Raw genomic sequence first — 23873 nt, 5'->3', positions numbered from 1 at the left:
CAGAGGGGAACGGACGGTTCCCTGGACACCGAAGAGCCGGATCTGGTGGGACTGAGGGGTGTCCCCCCCCCGTTGTCAGCATCTCCCCCCAACACACTTGAGATGCCTCTTTCTCCCACCCCTGGCCGGGCAACGTCTGAATAGCCGGCGAGAGATCGGGTAAGTGTGGTGGGGGCATAGACTAGAGGGGGTGAGCCCAGCCCCCCAGGGATGGGGGGGCATGTGGGCTGAGGGGACAGTCACACCCCCCTTGGGGCGTGGGGCTCCTCCCCATGGATGCGGGTTGCGGGTGGAGGGAAATAGTCTGTTCCCACACCCTTGATAAATGGACCAGTTCCGCGTGGGGCGAAACACGGGAGGCGTGACGCGAGGGAGAGGCTGGCCCGTTCCGGACGCCTGGGTTCTCTCCCAGCTCTGGGAAGGGAGTGGGGGCCAGGGGTTAGAGCAGAGGGAGGCTGGGAGCCAGGACTCCTGGGTTCTCTCCCAGCTCTCGGAAGGGAGTGGGGGCCAGGGGTTAGAGCAGAGGGAGGCTGGGAGCCAGGACTCCTGGGTTCTCTCCCCGGCTCTGCAGGGGGGAGGGTGCCACCCCCAGACTCTGTGAATGCTTCTCTCCCTGTCTTTGAACTTCCAAGGTGAAGTGTGAATTGTGGATTCTGTCAACACCATGAGCTCCTCGGGCAGGTGAGTACGTGGTGGGGAGCCAGGACTCCTGGGTTCTCCCCCTGGCTGTGGAAGGGGAGGGGGGACTAGTGGTTAGAGCAGGGGGGATTGGGAGCCAGGACTCCTGGGTTCTCCCCCTGGCTGTGGAAGGGGAGGGGGGACTAGTGGTTAGAGCAGGGGGGATTGGGAGCCAGGACTCCTGGGTTCTCCCCCTGGCTGTGGAAGGGGAGGGGGGACTAGTGGTTAGAGCAGGGGGGATTGGGAGCCAGGACTCCTGGGTTCTCCCCCTGGCTGTGGAAGGGGGGGGGTGCTAGTGGTTGGAGCAGAGGGGGATTGGGAGCCAGGACTCCTGGGTTCTCTCCCTGACTCTTGGGCGGGAGCGGGACCCCAGCAATCTGGCTCTGTTCTCCTGTTGTTTAATTTTCTCTTTCTCCTTCCCCCTTCCCGCAGCGAGGTCTCCAAGCCCAGTGCCAGGGAGATCTATGGTGAGTCTCTGGTGGGGGGTGCGCACAGACTGGGGGGGCAAGGGGAGGACTGGGGGATGGGGCGAGAGCAGCTGGGCTGCGTTATTATTGTAGGGTCTCTCGCAGGTCTTTGGGGTGCTGCTGTGTTGTCGTAGGGTCTCTGGGCTGGGCGGGGGGGCGTCCATGGGGCGGTGTTATTGTAGGGTCTCTGGGCTGGGCGTGGGGGGCGCCCACGGGGCGGTGTTATTGTAGGGTCTCTGGGCTGGGTGTGGGGGGCGTCCACGGGGCGCTGTTATTGTAGGGTCTCTGTGCTGGGCGGGGGGGGCGTCCACGGGGCGGTGTTATTGTAGGGTCTCTGGGCTGGGCGGGGGGGCGTCCACGGGGCGGTGTTATTGTAGGGTCTCTGGGCTGGGTGTGGGGGGCGTCCACGGGGCGCTGTTATTGTAGGGTCTCTGGGCTGGGCGGGGGGGGGCGTCCACGGGGCGGTGTTATTGTAGGGTCTCTGGGCTGGGCGGGGGGGGGCGCCCACGGGGCGGTGTTATTGTAGGGTCTCTGTGCTGGGCGGGGGGGGCGTCCACGGGGCGTTGTTATTGTAGGGTCTCTGGGCTCGGTGTGGGGGGCGCCCACGGGGCGGTGTTATTGTAGGGTCTCTGGGCTGGGTGTGGGGGGCGCCCACGGGGCGGTGTTATTGTAGGGTCTCTGGGCTGGGCGGGGGGGGCGCCCACGGGGCGTTGTTATTGTAGGGTCTCTGGGCTGGGCGGGGGGGGGGCCCACGGGGCGGTGTTATTGTAGGGTCTCTGTGCTGGGCGGGGGGGGGCGCCCACGGGGCGGTGTTATTGTAGGGTCTCTGGGCTGGGTGTGGGGGACGTCCATGGGGCGGTGTTATTGTAGGGTCTCTGGGCTGGGTGTGGGGGACGTCCACGGGGCGTTGTTATTGTAGGGTCTCTGTGCTGGGCGGGGGGGGCGTCCATGGGGCGGTGTTATTGTGGGGTCTCTGGGCTGGGTGTGGGGGGCGTCCACGGGGCGCTGTTATTGTAGGGTCTCTGGGCTGGGCTGGGGGGGCGCCCACGGGGCGGTGTTATTGTAGGGTCTCTGGGCTGGGCGGGGGGGGGCGTCCACGGGGCGGTGTTATTGTAGGGTCTCTGGGCTGGGCGGGGGGGGGCGTCCACGGGGCGGTGTTATTGTAGGGTCTCTGGGCTCGGTGTGGGGGGCGCCCACGGGGCGGTGTTATTGTAGGGTCTCTGGGCTGGGTGCGGGGGGCGTCCACGGGGCGGTGTTATTGTAGGGTCTCTGGGCTGGGTGTGGGGGGCGCCCACGGGGCGGTGTTATTGTAGGGTCTCTGGGCTGGGTGTGGGGGGCGCCCATGGGGCGGTGTTATTGTAGGGTCTCTGGGCTGGGTGTGGGGGACGTCCACGGGGCGGTGTTATTGTAGGGTCTCTGGGCTGGGTGTGGGGGACGTCCACGGGGCGTTGTTATTGTAGGGTCTCTGGGCTGGGCGGGGGGGGCGTCCACGGGGCGTTGTTATTGTAGGGTCTCTGGGCTGGGCGGGGTGGGGCGTCCACGGGGCGGTGTTATTGTAGGGTCTCTGGGCTGGGCGGGGGGGGGCGTCCACGGGGCGGTGTTATTGTAGGGTCTCTGGGCTGGGTGTGGGGGGCGCCCACGGGGCGGTGTTATTGTAGGGTCTCTGGGCTCGGTGTGGGGGGCGCCCACGGGGCGGTGTTATTGTAGGGTCTCTGGGCTGGGTGTGGGGGGCGTCCACGGGGCGGTGTTATTGTAGGGTCTCTGGGCTCGGTGTGGGGGGCGCCCACGGGGCGGTGTTATTGTAGGGTCTCTGGGCTGGGCGGGGGGGGCGCCCACCGGGCGTTGTTATTGTAGGGTCTCTGGGCTGGGCGGGGGGGCGCGTCCACGGGGCGGTGTTATTGTAGGGTCTCTGGGCTGGGCGGGGGGGGGGGCGTCCACGGGGCGGTGTTATTGTAGGGTCTCTGGGCTGGGTGTGGGGGGCGCCCACGGGGCGGTGTTATTGTAGGGTCTCTGGGCTCGGTGTGGGGGGCGCCCACGGGGCGGTGTTATTGTAGGGTCTCTGGGCTGGGTGTGGGGGGCGCCCACGGGGCGGTGTTATTGTAGGGTCTCTGGGCTGGGTGTGGGGGACGTCCACGGGGCGTTGTTATTGTAGGGTCTCTGTGCTGGGCGGGGGGGGCGTCCATGGGGCGGTGTTATTGTGGGGTCTCTGGGCTGGGTGTGGGGGGCGTCCATGGGGCGGTGTTATTGTAGGGTCTCTGGGCTGGGCGGGGGGGGGGCGTCCATGGGGCGGTGTTATTGTAGGGTCTCTGGGCTGGGTGTGGGGGGCGCCCACGGGGCGGTGTTATTGTAGGGTCTCTGGGCTGGGTGTGGGGGGCGTCCACGGGGCGGTGTTATTGTAGGGTCTCTGGGCTGGGTGTGGGGGGCGCCCACGGGGCGGTGTTATTGTAGGGTCTCTGGGCTCGGTGTGGGGGGCGCCCACGGGGCGGTGTTATTGTAGGGTCTCTGGGCTGGGTGTGGGGGGCGCCCACGGGGCGGTGTTATTGTAGGGTCTCTGGGCTGGGTGTGGGGGACGTCCACGGGGCGTTGTTATTGTAGGGTCTCTGTGCTGGGCGGGGGGGGCGTCCATGGGGCGGTGTTATTGTGGGGTCTCTGGGCTGGGTGTGGGGGGCGTCCACGGGGCGGTGTTATTGTAGGGTCTCTGGGCTGGGCGGGGGGGGGCGCCCACGGGGCGGTGTTATTGTAGGGTCTCTGGGCTGGGTGTGGGGGGCGCCCACGGGGCGGTGTTATTGTAGGGTCTCTGGGCTGGGCGGGGGGGGGCGCCCACGGGGCGGTGTTATTGTAGGGTCTCTGGGCTGGGTGTGGGGGGCGCCCACGGGGCGGTGTTATTGTAGGGTCTCTGCTGGGCCGCAGTGTTACTGTCGGGTTTCATGCCGACCCCGCTGGCTGCAGTCGCTGCGTTTCCGCCGGGACTCGGGGTGGCGCAGTCCGGAGGCCGACCTGGCAAAAGTCCAAAAGGAAATAAAGGGCTTCAACCCCCCCCGCCCCCCTCCCCGCCTTCTCCTCTGGTCTGAGCACCAGGACCTGCCCCCCCCGACCCCGCCCAAGGAGGGAAACCGAAAGAGAAACCGAGAGGGAGGCCCAGGTTGGAGCCAAAGGGCGGTGGGGGGGTCCTGCTAATCCCCAGCTGCAGCCACCAAACTGGTTTCCCCAGGGCATGCTGGGAAAGTCACTCCCTGCCCTGGGGCCCGACGGGAGCCGGCGCCCCCTAGAGGGGAAAGGCCCTGCACCCCATTCCCTGCCCCCCTGAGCCAGCCAGTCCCCGCCCTGGGGCAGGATGGGAGCCGGCACCCCCTAGAGGGGAAAGGCCCTGCACCCCATTCCCTGCCCCCCTGAGCCAGCCAGTCCCCGCCCTGGGGCAGGATGGGAGCCGGCACCCCCTAGAGGGGAAAGGCCCTGCACCCCATTCCCTGCCCCCCTGAGCCAGCCAGTCCCTGCCCTGGGGCAGGATGGGAGCCGGCGCCCCCTAGAGGGGAAAGGCCCTGCACCCCATTCCCTGCCCCCCTGAGCCAGCCAGACCCCGCCCTGGGGCAGGATGGGAGCCGGCACCCCCTAGAGGGGAAAGGCCCTGCACCCCATTCCCTGCCCCCCTGAGCCAGCCAGTCCCCGCCCTGGGGCAGGATGGGAGCCGGCACCCCCTAGAGGGGAAAGGCCCTGCACCCCATTCCCTGCCCCCCTGAGCCAGCCAGACCCCGCCCTCGGGCAGGATGGGAGACGGCACCCCCTAGAGGGGAAAGGCCCTGCACCCCATTCCCTGCCCCCCTGAGCCAGCCAGACCCCGCCCTGGGGCAGGATGGGAGCCGGCACCCCCTAGAGGGGAAAGGCCCTGCACCCCATTCCCTGCCCCCCTGAGCCAGCCAGTCCCTGCCCTGGGGCAGGATGGGAGCCGGCATCCCCTAGAGGGGAAAGGCCCTGCACCCCATTCCCTGCCCCCCTGAGCCAGCCAGTCCCTGCCCTGGGGCAGGATGGGAGCCGGCGCCCCCTAGAGGGGAAAGGCCCTGCACCCCATTCCCTGCCCCCCTGAGCCAGCCAGACCCCGCCCTCGGGCAGGATGGGAGACGGCACCCCCTAGAGGGGAAAAGCCCCGTGCCCCATTCGCCGCCCCCCCTGAGCCAGCCAGTCCCCACCCTAGAGGGGCCAGGCCCCGGGCCCCAGGCCCCCTTTATAATTTCCCCATCTCTTTTCACAGAGCAAAGGAAGAAATATTCCAACTTCATTATGGCTGACGTCTCCCAATACACCGTCAACGTGAGCCTGGGGCTCTGGGGGTGCAGTTTGGGGGGGAGCAAGGGTTGGGGGTCACACGGGCCCCACTAGGGAGAGGGTAACTAGGGGGCCCCAGCCCCGATCTGGCCCCAGGGTGGGAACTGGCTGTCTGGTGGGGGGGGGGATGGGGCAGGGCCCCAAAGGGGGGTGTTAAGGGCCGCAGGGGGCAGTCCTGGGGGGGGTGTTAAGGTTTGTTTGGAGGAAAGGGGCTTCGGGGCTGGGTGCAGCTGGGGCTGCATGGGAGTGTGTTGGGGGTCTGGGAGGTGTGGAGGGGGAACTGCCTAGGGGGCGTTGGGCCCGGGGGGCTGGGGAGAGGGGTGTTGGGAGCCTGGGGGTTCTGTGGGGATCGGGGGGAGGGGCTGCCTAGGGGGCGTTGGGCCAGGGGGGCTGGAGAGAGGGGTATTGGGAGCCTGGGGGGTCTGTGGGCTGTGGGGATTGGTGGGGGGGTCTGGAGAGAGGGGTGTTGGGAGCCTGGGGGGGCTGTGGGGATCGGGGGGGCTGCCTAGGGGGCGTTGAGCCTGGGGAGAAGGGTGTTGGGAGCCTGGGGGGGCTGTGGGCTGTGGGGATCGGGGGGGACTGCCTAGGGGGCGTTGGGCCCGGGGGGCTGGGGAGAGGGGTGTTGGGAGCCTGGGGGTTCTGTGGGGATCAGGGGGAGGGGCTGCCTAGGGGGCGTTGGGCCCGGGGGGCTGGAGAGAGGGGTATTGGGAGCCTGGGGGGTCTGTGGGCTGTGGGGATTGGTGGGGGGGTCTGGAGAGAGGGGTGTTGGGAGCCTGGGGGGTCTGTGGGCTGTGGGGATTGGTGGGGGGGTCTGGAGAGAGGGGTGTTGGGAGCCTGGGAGGGCTGTGGGGATCGGGGGGGCTGCCTAGGGGGCGTTGAGCCTGGGGAGAAGGGTGTTGGGAGCCTGGGGGGCTGTGGGCTGTGGGGATTGGTGGGGGGGTCTGGAGAGAGGGGTGTTGGGAGCCTGGGGGGTCTGTGGGCTGTGGGGATTGGTGGGGGGGTCTGGAGAGAGGGGTGTTGGGAGCCTGGGGGGGCTGTGGGGATCGGGGGGGCTGCCTAGGGGGCGTTGGGCCCGGGGGCTGCATGGGGGCGGCTCTGGGCTCACCCCCTGCCCCCCCCAGCACCTGGTGACGTTCCCGGTGGGGGAGGCGGCGGAGCTGGAGGACGCCGTGCGCAGAGTGGCCGCCATGGAGGCCCAGGCCCAGGTCTGGGCCCAGGAGATGCTGCTGCAGGTCACTGGGTCGGCCATCAGGCTGCTCGACGTCCACTCCAAGGTATGTGAGTGTGGGGGGGCTGGGCCAGGGGGAGCTGGGTCCGGGGGCAGGTCTGGGGGCGCCGGGCCGGCCGTGACTCTGTCGCCCCCCGCAGGAGGAGCTGGAGAACTACGGGCTGGCGGGGGGGCTGGGTCTGGGGGCGCTGGGTCCGGGGGTGTTTCTGGGGGCGCCGGGCCGTCCGTGACTCTGTCGCCCCCCGCAGGAGGAGCTGGAGAACTACGGGCTGGCGGGGGGGCTGGGTCTGGGGGCGCTGGGTCCGGGGGTGTTTCTGGGGGTGCCGGGCCGGCCGTGACTCTGTCGCCCCCCGCAGGAGGAGCTGGAGAACTACGGGCTGGCGGGGGGGCTGGGTCTGGGGGCGCTGGGTCCGGGGGTGTTTCTGGGGGTGCCGGGCCGGCCGTGACTCTGTCGCCCCCCGCAGGAGGAGCTGGAGAACTACGGGCTGGCGGGGGGGCTGGGTCTGGGGGCGCTGGGTCCGGGGGTGTTTCTGGGGGTGCCGGGCCGGCCGTGACTCTGTCGCCCCCCGCAGGAGGAGCTGGAGAACTACGGGCTGGCGGGGGGGCTGGGTCTGGGGGCGCTGGGTCCGGGGGTGTTTCTGGGGGCGCCGGGCCGGCCGTGACTCTGTCGCCCCCCGCAGGAGGAGCTGGAGAACTACGGGCTGGCGGGGGGGCTGGGGCTGGGGGCGCTGGGTCCGGGGGTGTTTCTGGGGGCGCCGGGCCGGCCGTGACTCTGTCGCCCCCCGCAGGAGGAGCTGGAGAACTACGGGCTGGCGGGGGGGCTGGGGCTGGGGGCGCTGGGTCCGGGGGTGTTTCTGGGGGTGCCGGGCCGGCCGTGACTCTGTCGCCCCCCGCAGGAGGAGCTGGAGAACTACGGGCTGGCGGGGGGGCTGGGTCTGGGGGCGCTGGGTCCGGGGGTGTTTCTGGGGGTGCCGGGCCGGCCGTGACTCTGTCGCCCCCCGCAGGAGGAGCTGGAGAACTACGGGCTGGCGGGGGGGCTGGGGCTGGGGGCGCTGGGTCCGGGGGTGTTTCTGGGGGCGCCGGGCCGGCCGTGACTCTGTCGCCCCCCGCAGGAGGAGCTGGAGAACTACGGGCTGGCGGGGGGGCTGGGGCTGGGGGCGCTGGGTCCGGGGGTGTTTCTGGGGGTGCCGGGCCGGCCGTGACTCTGTCGCCCCCCGCAGGAGGAGCTGGAGAACTACGGGCTGGCGGGGGGGCTGGGTCTGGGGGCGCTGGGTCCGGGGGTGTTTCTGGGGGTGCCGGGCCGGCCGTGACTCTGTCGCCCCCCGCAGGAGGAGCTGGAGAACTACGGGCTGGCGGGGGGGCTGGGGCTGGGGGCGCTGGGTCCGGGGGTGTTTCTGGGGGTGCCGGGCCGGCCGTGACTCTGTCGCCCCCCGCAGGAGGAGCTGGAGAACTACGGGCTGGCGGGGGGGCTGGGTCTGGGGGCGCTGGGTCCGGGGGTGTTTCTGGGGGTGCCGGGCCGGCCGTGACTCTGTCGCCCCCCGCAGGAGGAGCTGGAGAACTACGGGCTGGCGGGGGTCCTGCGCTGCGAGGCCGTGCTGCCCAGCGCCCGCGCCCGCTCCCTGCTGCTCCTCGTGTGCCAGGAGCCCCAGCAGACCCAGCCCGACGCCCACTTCTTCCAGTGCACGCACATCGGGGTGAGGAGCCGCCCTCGGGGACTGCGGGGGGGAGGGAGGGACCCTCGCCCGAACGCCTGGGTTCCTGGTCTGCCCAGGGGGTCCTGCCTCTTTAAGTGCCACTGGGTCCTCCCTCTTTGGTTGACATAACTAGCCCCGCCCTTTTCACTTGAACGCATTGGCCCCACCCCTTTGCAGCTGGACTCCTGGGTTCCTCCTCTGGGGATGCTCCCACCATGCGCCCGCTGCCTTTATAGGGCACTGGGATCCACTGGTCCCGCCTATATGGTGACATCACTAGCCCCACCCCCTTTTTTGCTGCCCTGGCATTCACCCGGACTCCTGGGTTGCCTTTGAACAGCCCTGGGCAGTGATAGCTCCACCCCTTTTTGCATCATGCCCCCGGGCCCCACCACTGCCCCTAGGGACAAGCCTTCATGGGCCAATCAGGATGTGGCTCCCACATGGCAGGAAGTCCCGCCTTCTGATGGGAGGGACTGCCATGCGGCATCAGCCAATCAACTTCCAGAGCCACAATCTCCACTGCGAAAAGTCCCGCCTTCCAGCCAGTGTGAGGAACTTCCAGGCAGCGTCAGCCAATCAACTTCTTGAGCCAGGACATTGCAGCAAGTCCCGCCTTTTGGGAGGGGGACGGGACTCCCATGTGGCAGCAGCCAATCAACTTCTTAGGACTGTAGTGTCCAATGCAGGAAGTCCCGTCTTCCAATGGGAGGGATTTCTCTGCTGCATTAGCCAATCAGCTTCAAAGGGCCTTGGATGCATTCCAGGAAGTCCCGCCTCCCCATGGAGGATTGACAGCTGTTGGCCCCTCCCTCTAGTGGGGAAGTGGGGGTCTGGCTCTGGGGGAAGGTGGGGCTCTTTTCCCCAGAGTGGAAAATGCTGTTGTGTCTCCTCCAGTCCCCATGCCAAGGGGGCCGGCCACCCCGAGGCATGCTGGGTAGCAGGTTGCAAAAGCGGGGTGTTCTGATCTAGCTGGCACGGACCCACACAAGAGGGTTCCCGCTATCCTGCCTCCCCCACCCCTTGGATCAGACCCACGGGCCCATCTACCCTGGTATCCCGCCCCCCTCCCTACCCCCTGGATCAGACCCGTAGACCTGTCTACGCTGGTATCCCACCCCCCTCAGGACAAACTCATGGGCCCATCTACCCCGGTATCTGACCTGTACGGTTCCTCCCACCCCGCAGGCGGAGCCGATCCGGGACGACATTAACAGTGCTCTGCTGGACTTCAAATCGGGGAGCAACACTCAGAGGAAAGAGGCGCTCAGGTGGGGCATGACCCTGGAGTTTGGGGGACTTTGGCTGGGCGGGTGCATTGGGGGGAACCCCAGGAAGTGTGGGGGGGCCATATTGGGGCGGGATGTGGGGTGCAGATGCTCTGGCCTGGATGCAGGATGTACGGGGGACCTTGGGGTGAAGTGGAAGCCCGATGTGGGGAGTCATTGGAGGAGTTCTGGGGTGGCTAAAATAAAGGAGGGACTCCACAGTGGGTGGGGGTCATGGGGTGGACCAGAGCGGTGAGGTTATGGGGAGGCCACTCAGAGACATGAGGAGGAGCAAATAGGCGTGGGGTTACGGGGGGGGTCCAGAGGGGGTGAAAGGGGGACCCCCACATGGGCTGCTGGAAGTTGGGGGGAGGGGAGAAAGAGGAAGGGGGGGTGACAGGGGCAGCCTCCAGGAGAGATGGGACTAGAGGGGTGTAGGGGGACCCCCTCTAGGCTGGGGGTGATGGGGCAGACTGGGGAGCCAGGGGATGTCTTTCTGAGGGGTGGGGGCTCAGGTATATTTTTGGGTGTCTCCCATCCCCGCCCATCAATCCGCACCCCATATCTTTCGCAGAGAGAACCAGGAGAAGATGCAGAACGGGGCACCACCGGTCCCGGAGGGGACAGGCTCCCGGCCCCCAACCCCCCCCAGGAAGGTGGTGATCACCCCGAATGAGATGGAGGCGCAGAGTCAGAGAGATGCAGGTGTGTGTGTTGGGGGGGTGGGGGCAGAGCCAGGGAGAGAACCCAGGAGTCCTGGCTCCCAGCCCCCACCCAACCACTAGACCCCACTCTCCCCCCACCCCCCCCGAGCTGGGGGAGAACCCAGGAGTCCAGGCTCCCCTCCCCCCTGCTCTAACCACTAGCCCCCACTCCCCTCCCCGAGCCTGGGGAGAACCCAGGAGTCCTGACCCCCTGTCCTTTCTGCCCCCAGCTGACCCCCCGGACCCAGGCGTGCTGCGGATTGAGTGTGATGTGGTGAGTTGGGCTGGGGGGCGGGATTTGGGGGCTTCATAGAATCATAGAATATCAGGGTTGGAAGGGACCCCTGAAGGTCATCTAGTCCAACCCCCTGCTCGAAGCAGGACCAATTCCCAGTTAAATCATCCCAGCCAGGGCTTTGTCAAGCCTGACCTTAAAAACCTCTAAGGAAGGAGATTCAACCACCTCCCTAGGTAACGCATTCCAGTGTTTCACCACCCTCATAGTGAAAAAGTTTTTCCTGATATCCAACCTAAACCTTCCCCACTGCAACTTGAGACCATTACTCCTCGTTCTGTCATCTGCTACCATTGAGAACAGTCTAGAGCCATCCTCTTTGGACCCCCCTTTCAGGTAGTTGAAAGCAGCTATCAAATCCCCCCTCATTCTTCTCTTCTGCAGGCTAAACAATCCCAGCTCCCTCAGCCTCTCCTCATAAGTCATGTGTTCCAGTCCCCTAATCATTTTTGTTGCCCTTCCCTGGACTCTCTCCAATTTATCCACATCCTTCTTGTAGTGTGGGGCCCAAAACTGGACACAGTACTCCAGATGAGGCCTCACCAATGTCGAATAGAGGGGGACGATCACGTCCCTCGATCTGCTCGCTATGCCCCTACTTATACATCCCAAAATGCCATTGGCCTTCTTGGCAACAAGGGCACACTGCTGACTCTTATCCAGCTTCTCGTCCACTGTCACCCCTAGGTCCTTTTCCGCAGAACTGCTGCCGAGCCATTCGGTCCCTAGTCTGTAGCGGTGCATTGGGTTCGTCCGTCCTAAGTGCAGGACCCTGCACTTATCCTTATTGAACCTCATCAGATTTCTTTTGGCCCAATCCTCCAATTTGTCTAGGTCCCTCTGTATCCTATCCCTGCCCTCCAGCGTATCTACCACTCCTCCCAGTTTAGTATCATCCGCAAATTTGCTGAGAGTGCAATCCACACCATCCTCCAGATCATTTATGAAGATACTGAACAAAACCGGCCCCAGGACCGACCCTTGGGGCACTCCACTTGACACCGGCTGCCAACTAGACATGGAGCCATTGATCACTACCCGTTGAGCCCGACAATCTAGCCAGCTTTCTATCCACCTTATAGTGCATTCATCCAGCCCATACTTCCTTAACTTGCTGACAAGAATACTGTGGGAGACCGTGTCAAAAGCTTTGCTAAAGTCAAGGAACAATACATCCACTGCTTTCCCTTCATCCACAGAACCAGTAATCTCATCATAAAAGGCGATTAGATTAGTCAGGCATGGCTTGGGGGGTTAGGGTACAAGGGATGGGGTGTCAGGGGGCTGGGGGCCAGTAGGGGGAGAGGAGATTGCAGGGGTGAGGGATGAGGTGGGGCTGAGGTTTCATGTTCACCCCATCCCCTGGTGGGGGGGCGGGGGGGACGATCTGCTGCAGCCCTGCCCCCTGAGCTGGCAGGGACTTGGGCGTGGGGGTTCTGGGGGCTGCGCAGAGGGGCCCCCTCCGCTCACCCTCAGCCCCCCGTTCCCCCCCCCAGGAGCTGTTGAACCGGGTCTTCGACGACATCGAAGCTTTCATGGCCAAACTGCAGAAATCGGCAGAGGCCTCCCGGGTCCTGGAGCAACTGAAGCAGTCCAGTAGGGGGCGTCGCCGCCAGCCGGGGGGTGAGAGACCCCGAGACCCCCCTCGTCTGCCACCCCCCCCCGAGACCTCCTGTTTCCCCCCACCCCCCTCCTGCCCCCCATACACCCGCCACTGGGAACCGTCCATGCCAAGGGGCGCTGCCAGGAGCTGGGGGTGAGAGAGAGACCCCTCTGTCCCCCGAGATCTCCCCTGTCTGCCCCACCAATACACCCCCCTACTTGGAATTGCCCGTTGCAGGGGATGCCCTAGGGCTGAGCTTCCTCCCACCTTCCTCCGCAGCCCCCCTCGGACACCCCTTTCCCCCTCCCCCCAGCGCCGGGTTAACCCTTTCCTCCCCGTGCAGAGGGGCTGCTGACCCTGCGGGCCAGGCCACCCACCATGGAAGAGTTCGAGGACACCCTGGCCAAGATGAAATATTCCTTCAGCCTCCTGGTGAGTGACTGCTGGGGAGGGGGAAACGCGGCCCTGTATCTCCCCCCCCGCAACGGGGGCCCCCATTTGCGCCCCCCCCTCCCCCGAGCCGGGGATGGGACCCAGGAGTCCTGGCTCCTAGCGTTCCTTCCCCCCATTCTAATCGACTAATGCCCACTCCCCTCCCAGAACCAGGCGTAGAACCCAGGAGTCCTGGCTCCCAGCCCCCCCTGCTCTAACCACTGGACCCATCTCCCTAGTGAAAGAACCCAGGAGTCCGGTCACTCTCCCTCCCCCTCCCTGTCTGGAATTTGTGGGGTTCACTGACCAGAGTGGGGGGGTCTCTCTCCCTCCCCCTCTCCCCAGGCAAGACTCCAGTCAAACATCTTGAATCCCACTTCGGAGGAGCTGGTTCACTTCCTGTTTGGCCCCCTGAAAATGGTGACTGGGGGGTTGGAGGGCAGAAGTGTCGGGGGGCTGCCATAGCCCCAGCTGTGGGGCTTGGAATTGCCAGTGCTGGGGTTGGGCGGGGGGAAGGGAGGGACCTGCGGGAGCTGGGATTGGGGGGAATGACCCTGACTTGGGGGGAGCCTGGGGGGATCTGAAGTGGCCAGGGGCGGGACTGGAAGGGTTGGGGAGAAGATGGGATCCCAGCTGGGTGTTTGGGGGCTCTGAGCTGGGGCGGGGTAGGAGGGGAGGGGACCACAGGGTCTGGAGTTGTGGGGATCTGAGTGTAGGAGGATTGGGGGAGGGATCCCACCATGGGGGGAGCTGGGGGGGTAAGGGAGGGATCCCAGGTGGGGGGGGGCAGCTCCAGGAGGGGTGTGGCTGGAGGGGGGGCAGTTGGTGTCTCCTTGGAAGGGCTGGGGGGTGGGGGTGGGGATCTGGGGGTCTGCAGGGGACGGAAGGGGAGATAGCGGGAGGCTGGAAGGGGCAGAGCTATGGCTATGTATCCCAGTGGGGAGTCTCTTGCTGACCCTGGTCAAGGGGGGCCTGGGATGCGGGGGTCTCTCTCACCTCTCCCTGTTCCCTCCCCCCGCCCCGAGGTGGTGGAGTCGTCGGGGGGGCCAGAGTTTGCCAGCGAGATCCGCTCCCCCATGCTGACCCGGGAGGCCGTCACCCTGCTGCGGGGCTGCCTGGGGGCCCAGAAGGCCGAGCTGTGGGGCTCGCTGGGTGACAACTGGACCCGGCCCCGGTACTTCGCTCACCCTGGGGCTAGTGGGCCGGGCGGGGGGGGGGGCAGAGCTGGGGCGCTGCTTTTGGTTCTCCATGGTCTCTGCCCGTGATTGAACCCGACTCTGCCAGGCCTGGGCTCTGCCCCAGGTTCCTTGATTCCCACCCCCCCTCCGTGATTCCACTGATTTGCCCCTGATTTGCCACCCACGAGTCTGTGATTTTCACCCATGATTGTTGCCCAAGGTTCCTTCATTTTCACCCACGGTTCAGCGATTTTTCACCCATGATTGTTGCCCGTCATTCCTTGATTTCTCCCCCACAATTCCGCGATTTCCGCCCCCCCATGATTCCACCGTTTGCCCAGGGTTTCCACCCGTGATTGTTGCCCACAGAGCCGTGATTTTCGCCCTGGATTCTGTGATTATTTTTTTTTCCCCCACCCATGATGGTTGCCTCGGGTTCCATGATTTTCAAACCCCCCCGCTCCATTTCTGCCCATTGATTTCTGCCCACCATTCCCGGAGGTCGCCCTGGTTCCAGCCATCCGTGGGTCTGTCTCTCCCCACAGGGTGGAGTTCCCCGCGGACTACGCCGCCCCGTACACCCCGACCTTCCAACGCGGCTGGGCACCGCTGCCCCGGGGCCCCGACGGGCAGCCCTGGGAGGATCCAGTGGAGACCCAGCACCGGCATGAAGCGCGCCGGGCACAGGTGACTGACGTGGGAGAGAGGCGACCCCTCATCCGATGAGGGCAGAGGGGAGTGTGGGGTGAGGGAAAGGATAGGGTGGGGAGGAGGCAGGTGTGTGTGGGGGGGAAGGGAAGGGGCTTATAAATGCGGGGTGGTTGGGGGGATGGGAGCAGGAATGTGGGGTGTGGAGGGAGGGTGCTGGTCGGGGGGAAGGGTGAGGATTGGGGGGCACAGTGGGGGGAGGGGGTGACTAGGAAATGGGTGCAAGAGAGATCAGAGGGTGGGAGGTGGGGGCAGAGGGCTGGGGGGTGCAGTGGGGTACAGGGGGTTACAGCAGGGAGGTCGCTCCCCCCCCACTCACTCCACCCCCCCTTCTTTCTGCAGCAATCGGCTCCTCCAATTGAAGCCAAAGGGTACGTATCTCCCCAGCCCGTGCCCCCCCCCCGCACACTGCCCCAGTCCCTCAAAGCTGTCCCTACCCCCTTGCATGGGGGGCAAGTGGGAGTGGGGTGCTGGGGCTCAGAGAAGTCTGTGGGGGGAAGGGGCTCGGCGCAGGGAGGTTGGGGGGATGTCCCAGAGTGGGAGGGGGATAGGGAGGAAGGAGCTGAGGTTGGGGGGGTCTGAGGGGGGGCATTTGAGCTGAGGAACCTAAAAAGGCCTTTTCTTTGTTTTCTCTCTTTGTTTCTCTTTGTCTGTATGTGTGGGGGGGGGGCAGGTGGGTTCGGTGGTGAGGGGGGCGGGGAAAGGTTAGGGGGTGGGAGGGAGGCTGGGGGGCAGAGAGGGTTGGGGGGCTGGCTTGGGGGTGTAAGGTGGTTATGGGGAGGGAGGGGATTCAGGCTGGAGGGGTTAGATGGATGGGGTGAGGGAGGGGGCAGTGGAGGGGGTGAGATAGGTAGGGGGTTAGGGTTTGGTTGGGGGGCAGGGAGGGACTTAGATATTGGGGGGGCAGGGGAGTGGGGAGGCACATAGGACCCTAGGTCTCAGTGAGGGGCTGGTGACTGGGAAGGGGGCACACCGGGGGGGCATAGGCTGGGGAGGGCTGCCCCAGATGTCATAGCGGGGGGCCACTTGATGGGGATAGAGAGGAAGGAGGGAACGAAACAGGAAGACATCGGAGGAGAGAGAGCCCGTCCTGCCAGCGCCCCACCCCCCCCAGCAGCCCAGCCAAGGTAGGGAGTGGGGCGGAAGACTTGGGGGGGGCATAGACCTTTCTCCCTCCTTCCCCCTGATCCCTGCATGGGCTTGGCTGCTGGGGGTGCCCCTGCCTGGTCCCCCCCTGCACTGCGGGATGCGATCCCTCGGGCCCTGGCACGGTGCAGCCGCTTTGACTTCGCAGCATGTGTACGGCGGGGGGGGGGGGTTCTGTACCCTGGGGGGCGCAGGGGAATAAGGGACAATCCCACTCTGAGCTGAGGAGAGAACCCAGGAGTCCTGGCTCCCAGCCCCCCTTGCTCTAACCACTAGACCCCACTCCCCCTGACCCAGTTTTCTTCCCCTCTCCCCCCAGCCATAGACAAACAGAAGAATGCGGGCTGGTGAGCTGCAAATACGACTTTGTAGCCAGGAACAGCAACGAGCTGTCTGTCCCGCAGGGGGAGGTTCTGGAGGTGAGTCTGTCTGTGGGTTTCCCTAGCTAGGGCCACTGCTGTGGGGAAGCTTGCAGCACCGAGGCACTGCTGGGGGGGGAAGTGCACAACATCAGGGGTCCCCGGCTGGAGGCACCACTGGGGGGGAAGCTCACAGCACCGGGGCACTGCTGGGAGAAGTGCGCAGCATCAGGGATCCCTGGCTGGGGGCACTGCTGGGGAAAAGCTCACAGTGCCAGGGCACTGTTTGGGGGGAAGCTTGCAGCACTGGGCCACTGCTGGGGGGAAGTTTGCAGCATCAGGGATCCCCAGCTGGGGGCACTGCTGGGGGGAAGTGCGCAACATCAGGGATCCCCAGCTGGGGGCACTGCTGGGGGGAAGTGCACAACATCAGGTGTCCCCGGCTGGGGGCACCACTGGGGGGAAGCTCACAGCACGAGGGCACTGCTGGGAGAAGTGCGCAGCATCAGGGATCCCTGGCTGGGGACACTGCTGGGGAAAAGCTCACAGTGCCAGGGCACTGTTTGGGGGGAAGCTTGCAGCACTGGGCCACTGCTGGGGGGAAGTTTGCAGCATCAGGGATCCCCAGCTGGGGGCACTGCTGGGGGGAAGCTCATAGCACCGGGGCCCTGCTGGGGGGAAGTGCACAACATCAGGGGTCCCTGGCTGGGGGCACTGCTGGGGGGAAGCTCACAGCGCTGGGGCACACCTCCCCGCCCTGGCCGGGACTGTGCCCGTGGCTCAGCGTCTCTCCCTCCAGGTGCTGGACAACTCCAGGAAGTGGTGGAAGGTTCAGAACCGCTCCGGCCAGCAAGGCTACGTCCCCTTCAACATCCTCAGCCCCCTCCCGGGCCCCCAGAACTGCGGCCCGGGCAACCTGCTCAACAGCCCCGGCCAGGCCCGAGCCCCTGTGAGCCCAGCAATACAGGAGTGGAGAATTCGACCTCTCGGGGGCGCTGGCTCCCACCCAGCCTGAGGGCGGGGACTGGCTGGCTCAGGGGGGCGGGGAATGGAGCTCGCGCCCTGTCCCCTCTAGGGGTGCCGGCTCCCACTCAGCCTGAGGGTGGGGACTGGCTGGCTCAGGGGGGCAGGGAGTGGGGCGCGGGGCCTATCCCCTCTAGGGGGCGCCGGCTCCCACCCAGCTCCAGGGCGGGGACTGGCTGGCTCAGGGGGGCAGGGAGTGGGGCGCGGGGCCTTTCCCCTCTAAGGGGTGCCGGCTCCCACCCAGCCCCAGGGTGGGGACTGGCTGGCTCAGGAGGGCAGGGAGTGGGGCTCGGGGCCTGTCCCCTTTACGGGGATGCTGGCTCCCACCTGGCCCCAGGGTGGGGACTGGCTGGCTCAGGGGGGCAGGGAGTGGGGCGCGGGGCCTGTCCCCTTTACGGGGTGCTGGCTCCCACCTGGCCCCAGGGTGGGGGACTGGCTGGCTCAGGGGGGCGGGGCTATGGGGCACTAATCTTTCTTCCCCCTGCCTCCGATCCTGACTAGGGCCCCCCAGGCCTGCCAGCTCCGAAGAAAAAGGTCTCGGCCCTGAACGGGACCCAGTGCAACGGCTGCGAGGGGCTTGGCCTAGACCCCAATGAGAGAGGTAAGGAGCCCCCTATATGTGAGGGGAGAGGGGCAGTACCCCATGGAGACCCCAGGACCTGCCCCTTGTGTGTGTGTGTGGGGAGGAGGGGAGAGCATCCCCATGGAGATCTCCTGCCTCCCCCTCATAGCTTCCCCATGGTGACCCCGCCCTTCATATGAGGGGGGAGGAGGTGTGTGCCCTATGGGAGAGCCTGCCCCCCTGCGTGTGGGGAGGACGGGGGGGGGCTACCCCAGAGGGGGTCCCCAAGCCCCGCCCCCTCTGGTTGGGGAGGAGGGGGGTTATCCCGGGGGGCTCCCCAGGCCCCGCCCCCTGGGTGGGTGGCCTCTCCCGGTGCATGCTGGGTAACGGGCGGCTCTGTCCCGCAGAGCGGCTGAACGAGGAGCTGCTGCGGCGCCTGGCGGCCGGCCGGGGCAGCCCCGCCAAGCCCTTCCGGGTGCAGCGGGCTCCGGACACGGCCGTGCCGCTGGACCACGACTCCCAGCCCGGCCAGGTCCAGGCCTGGCTGGAGGCCAAGGGATTCGAGCCCCTGTGAGTGGGCGTCGGGCCCTGGGATGGGCGCGGGCACATGGGCGCGCCCTGATTGGCTAGCTTGATACGTCTCTGCTTCCCCATTGGCTGGCTTGGCACCTCCTGGTTTCTGATTGATGGGGGCATCCTGCCAGCCTCTGCTTGCCTATCTCCACTCTGATTGGCTGGCTCGGCAGCTCCTGGCTTCTGATTGGTTGGGGGGAAGGGCTGTGACATTGCGGCTGTCAGACGCATCCTTTCTCTCTCCTCTGATTGGTTGGTCTGGAGCCTCATGGCTTCTGATTGGCTCGTGGAACTCACAAACACCCCGCCCCATGATTGCTTGAAGCAACTTTCCTCTCCGCTCTGATTGGCTGGTTCTTCCCTGCTGGAGGAGCCCACTTGTCCTCTGGCTGCTCCTTGATGGGTGGCGGCTCACAACCGCCACCTGCGATTGGTCGGCTGGAGCCCAGGTGAGCCGCGATTGGGTGGTACCTTCCCGTGGAATCCTTCATGATCGAATTTAATTGGGCCACCAGGGAAGCGGCAAAAAGATGCTAATAACTAATTGAACCAATCAGAAAAGAGGATGAGGGGGCATTAACCAATCACGTGGCACCTGAGGGGCGGATGTGTGGTGCTGTTTAAAGTTACTTTTGCCTCCTTGTCCACCAGCATCATGTCTGGGGACACTGCTGGGGAGGAAGCTCGCAGCACTGGGAGGGTCACTGGCTGGGGGCACTGCTGGGGGAAGCTCGCAGCGCTGGGAAGGGGGGGTATCAGTGGGAGGGGGCTCTGTGGTGCAATGGGCCTGACTGCTCCCTCTGCCCCCGCAGGACGGTGAGCACCCTGGGGGTGCTAAATGGGTCTCAGCTCTTCTCGCTGTCCAAGGCCGAGTTCCAGGCCGTCAGCCCCGAGGAAGGAGCCAGAGTCTACAGCCAGGTCACCGTACACAAGGCCATGCTGGAGGTACCACGATCTGCCCCCTCCCACCTGCCCCCCCGCCAGGACTCCTGGGTTCTCTTTCTGGCTTGGGGAGGGGACTGGGGTCTAGTGGTTAGAGCAGCGGGGAGCCGGGAGCCAGGACTCCTGGGTTCTCTGCCCAGCTCTGGGAGGGGACTGGGGTCTAGTGGTTAGAGCAGGGCGGGGACTGGGAGCCAGGACTCCTGGGTTCTCTCCCGGCTCGGGGAGGGGGCCGTGGGTATTTAGGGCCGTGACTAATGCAGCCTTTGCCCTTCCAGGACTTTAGGAAAACCTCCGAACTGGAAGCTGTGATGGAGAAACGGAAGAGGAAATTGGAAGGCGAAACAGAAGTCTCCTGCTCATGAGGAAGCCAAGGACACGGTGCCCCCCGAGCTGGCAGAGCTCCCCCTACTGGCGAGGGTGCTGCTTGGGGGGGCCTGGCCCACCGGACTCACCCACCCCAGGCTCACAGACACCCTCCCCAACTGTCTGCGAGGGTGTCTCCCCAAACTAGACACGCTAAGGACCTTGGCAGGGGCATAGATTTCTTGGCTACCACCCGCTCCATTGGGGCTACCATGCCTCTTAACGGAACGGCCCGCAGCGCATTTGTGCTGCTCATTCCAGTTTCCTACCTCTGGGCACCTCTTTGTTGTTGTTTTTTTTACTTCCACTATTTATTTAAGAAAGGGGGCAAACGTTAAAATGTAGCCCCCTCCCTTGCCCCTCCCAAATGGTCATAACCTTCCTTGTCCAGAATCCCCCCTCCGGTCCCCCCTAAGTGGTACAACTCCTATACTCCAACCCCCCCACATTTCTACCCAAGTGGTACAGCCCCCGCAGTCTGCACAGCCCCCCCCCCCCATGGTATAATCTCCAACACCCAAGTGGTACGTCCCTCCCATTGTCTCCCCCCAATTTTCCCCCCCCCATGGTACAACCTTCACTACCACCACCCATGTTTTGTCTCAGTTGGTATGTACCCTATTCTCCACAATCCTCCCCCCATTTCCACCTAAATGGTATGACTCCCCAGCCTTAGCTGCAGAGCCGCCAGCCCTAAGGTTGCTTAACAGTTTCCATTCCCAGCCCCCTTTTTGGGGGGGCTGCTTATAATTCAGCCAAACCATAGCTGCCAGGGTTGACATTTCCCAGGCTCCATCTCTGCAGCAGGTGGGGTTGGGTGGGGGGTGTTCGGGGCGAATTGGTTCAGCCGTTTTCGAGAGAGAGGCTGACAGAGGGGAGACATACACGTTCAGATGCAGCCCGCTGGGCACCGTGATGCGGTTGGAAGGCCCAATTCCACACCTCTATGTGCCCTTTGGGGCCGCTCGGCTCCTTGCTGGGGGGGGAAGCAATGAATCGTGGGAAATGTTGACCCTGCGGGGCCTTTTCACAAGTGCAATATTTATACGGGGCGATGAATCTGGGTAGCATTTCTCTTGTGTGAATAAAACATGGTGCAACGGGGAGGCTCGTGTGTGGTCTGAGTTATGGGGCACGTCAGCCTGAGAGCGGGGCCGACACTGTGCCGAGAGGGGAACAGCCCCGTTCCCTGCCCCCTGAGCCAGCCAGTCCCCGCCCTGGCGCTGGGGGGGAGCCGGTGCCCCCTAGAGGGGAAAAGCCCCATTCCCAGCCCCCCTGAGCCAGCCAGTCCCCGCCCTGGGGCTGGATGGGAGCCGGCGCCCCCTGGAGGGGAAAGTCCCTGCACCCCATTCCCTGCCCCCCTGAGCCAGCCAGACCCCGCCCTGGGGCAGGATGGGAGCCGGCGTCCCCTAGAGGGGAAAGGTCCTGCACCCCATTCCCTGCCCCCCTGAGCCAGCCAGTCCCTGCCCTGGGGCAGGATGGGAGCCGGCACCCCCTAGAGGGGAAAGGTCCCATTCCCCCCCCCCCCCCCCCGAGCCAGCCAATACCTGTACTGGGACTGGATGGGAGTTGGCGCCCCCTGGAGGGGAAAGGCCCCGGGCCCAATTCCCTGCCTCTCCCAGCCAGTCTCTGTCCTGGGGCCAGATGGGAGCCGGCGCCCCCTAGAGGGGAAAGGTCCCATGCCCCGAGCCAGCCAATCCCTGTCCTGGGGCTGGATGGGAGTCGGCGCCCCCTGGAGGGGAAAGGCGCCGGGCCCCATTCCCTGCCCCCTGAGCCAGCCAATCCCTGCCCTGGGGCCGGATGGGAGCCGGCACCCCAGTCCCTGCCTCGCCCAGCCAGTATTGGAGGGTTCTTCAAACTGGACAGCAGGTGTCGTGTCTCAAGCTCATTTTCTGGCTGCTGATTCTCTGCCCCAGTTGTAGTTACACACATCAACAGGACTCCTGGGTCCTCTCCCCGGCTCTGGGAGGGGAGTGGTCTCTAGTGGCTAGAGCAGGGGGAGCTGGGAGCCAGGACTCCTGGGTTCTCTCCCCGGCTCTGGGAGGGGAAGGGGGTGTAATGGTTAGAGCAGGGACCAGCCCTAGGCCGGATGTTTAAAAAGCAGATTCCTCTCATTCCTGATGGGATGCCCTGGCCTGGGAGGGAGGGGGGTTGAACCACAGAGCTGCTGCAGGGCATTCTGGGAAATAGTCTCTCCCTGTTTCTTTCTTTTCTTCTTTCCCTCCATTATTTTTCTATCTCTTCCGACCCTAGGATTCCTTCCTGTTTTCTTCGTTCTTCTCCTTCTCTCATTCAATCTCCCTCCACTGTCACACTGGCAGGGCTGGGGGCAGCCCAGGGCCTAGCTAGCAGGGGGCTGAGGGTCGGGAGTGAGGGGCACCGGCAGGGCTGGGGGAGCCCAGGGCTGGGCTAGCAGGGGGCTGCGGGTCGGGAGTGAGGGGCACCGGCAGGGCTGCGGGGGGCAGGGGAGAGGGTGAGGAACAGGAGTGAGTCTCTCCAGCCCTGGCTGGGCCTGCGCTGATGATTCAGAGGCAGGAGGTGGCTGAGCTGGGCAGGGGAAATCCAAGGGCACAGAGGTACCTTCCTTGCCCCTTCTCCTGCCCCCCTGGCCCTGCCCCCCACACCAGAGCCTCAGGCCCCTGGAGCTGATCCCCCAAGTCTGGAACAATCTCCAGCCTGCCCTACTGAGCTGGCGCCAGGCCTGGGCGATTGGGCCAACTTGGGGTGCTGGTGGCCTGCATGAGGGCGTGGGGTGGTGTGGGCAGAGGCTGGGAGCCAGGACTCCTGGGTTCTCCCCCCAGCTCTGGGAGGGGAGGGGAGGGGGGGTCCAGTGGTTAGAACGGGGGCTGGGCTCTGGTGCTAGGGAACCGTGTGCCAGAAGCAAAAAGCTACTGATCTGTTTCTCTTTTTGGGAGGGCGGGGGTGTGTAAACAAACAACTGAGGCTGCTGCCAAAGAACCAGGCTAAACCACTGCTGCCCTTCGCCTGGGAGCGAGGGGCTAGCCAGGAGAGAGCTCTGGCCCTCGCCAGGAGCGCTAGTTATATGGGGACCCCTGGCCCGGCACTGAGATGCAGCTGGCTCTGGGGTGGGGCGCAGGGGCTGGGTATACAGGGACCCCTCGCTCACAGGGAATGCTGGTTTCCCTTGTCTCCGGGGGGGGCATGAAACAGAAGATGAGGAGTTATCAATCCTCCAGCCATCCCGCACCCCCCCACTTCCCCTCCCTGTCTCAATTCCCCCCCCCCCAGGAATGGGGCTGGGGGGGCAGGTCCCAATCCTGGGCAGCCCCCGGAGCTTGGCGGCTTCTGTGCTCTGGCGTCTCTTTCACAACCTGGTCTATGCTGCCCCCGCCCCCTCCCCAAATCATCGCCAGGGCCACGTACCCTGGGCGGGAAGGGGGAGGGACAGAATGGGGGGGAGGGGGCCGCCCTGGTCCGGAAATGAACTCCAGCTGTTCGCTTATCGGCAGGATGCGGCCGAGTCCACAGGGGGCCAGATCGCAGGCTCCGGCCCCCTCCCCAGCTGGGTGTCCGCTGGATTGCTGGACGCTGCTCCCCTCCCAGAGCCGGGGAGAGAACCCAGGCGTCCTGGCGCCTCCCCCTGATCTAACCACTAGACCCCACTCCCCTCCCAGAGCCGGGGAGAGAACCCAGGCGTCCTGGCGCCTCCCCCTGATCTAACCACTAGACCCCACTCCCCTCCCAGAGCCGGGGAGAAAACCCAGGCGTCCTGGCTCCCAGCCCCCACCCTGACCACTAACCCTGGAAGCCTAATGTAGTGAGGAGGGGGGTGGGTATCTCACCCACTTTATCTTAATTAACTAAACAATAACCCCACCCCGTCTGGGTCCCTCCCCCCAAGGTGTGACTGTCTGGGGGGGCGGGTCTGGCTGACACCTGGGCATTAAGGAGGGGGAGGGGCTGGGAGCGGCTGTGTATCTCGGTGATCCCTCGTATGGGGGCAGTGAGACCCGAACCCCCGCCGGAGGAAGGGCGTCCCCCAGTGCTGGAGCAGGACAGGCTGGTTGCGCTGGCAGCAGCAGCAGCAGTAGTAAGGCTGTTACCTGCGTTGACAGAGCTGGGCACCAGATCCCCCCCGGCCCGTCTCTGGTCCTTCCCTGGCTCGCAGGGGTTAATTACCAGCCCCCCCCCCGCCTCGTAAGATGCTGGCGGCAGGGAGCCGGGCGGACCCGGCGCCTCCCCCCTCTCCCGGCCCCGCTGCATTTCCTGCCGCGGGATCCAGAGCCGCTGCGATGGGAAAAGGAGAAATGTCCCCCCCGTTCCCCCCCCGCAAACACTAGACCCCGCCCAGCGAGAACCCAGGAGTCCC

The 23873-nt window shown here is 65.5% G+C and overlaps 1 protein-coding gene across 1 annotated transcript; it reads left to right on the top strand.

Moving 5' to 3' along the window:
- Window positions 1-20647, top strand: EPS8L1 (EPS8 signaling adaptor L1). Its single transcript, XM_084612629.1, has 21 exons — window positions 1-159; window positions 633-681; window positions 1111-1145; window positions 5392-5450; window positions 6587-6739; window positions 8238-8387; window positions 9576-9658; window positions 10230-10360; window positions 10590-10633; window positions 12151-12277; window positions 12601-12689; window positions 13035-13109; window positions 13715-13863; window positions 14413-14554; window positions 14918-14946; window positions 16041-16140; window positions 16880-17029; window positions 17605-17704; window positions 18073-18235; window positions 19051-19183; window positions 19456-20647. Exons 2-21 carry the CDS (start codon window positions 665-667, stop codon window positions 19540-19542), a joined length of 2016 nt encoding a protein of 671 aa, XP_084468755.1. The 5' UTR covers window positions 1-159; window positions 633-664; the 3' UTR covers window positions 19543-20647.
- The last annotated feature ends 3226 nt before the right edge of the window (window positions 20648-23873 follow it).

This window comes from Lepidochelys olivacea (assembly GCF_965140295.1).
Source record: "Lepidochelys olivacea isolate rLepOli2 genome assembly, chromosome: 23".
Classification (NCBI taxonomy): domain Eukaryota; kingdom Metazoa; phylum Chordata; order Testudines; family Cheloniidae; genus Lepidochelys; species Lepidochelys olivacea.
This window is presented reverse-complemented; position numbering and strand designations above follow the sequence as displayed.

Bases quoted from the DNA above. Each gene is read 5' to 3' on its own strand.
- EPS8L1 (XM_084612629.1), top strand. The intron at 14,947-16,040 runs GTACGTATCTCC...CTCTCCCCCCAG, and splicing joins CCTCCAATTGAAGCCAAAGG to CCATAGACAAACAGAAGAAT. The intron at 17,030-17,604 runs GTGAGCCCAGCA...GATCCTGACTAG, and splicing joins CCGGCCAGGCCCGAGCCCCT to GGCCCCCCAGGCCTGCCAGC.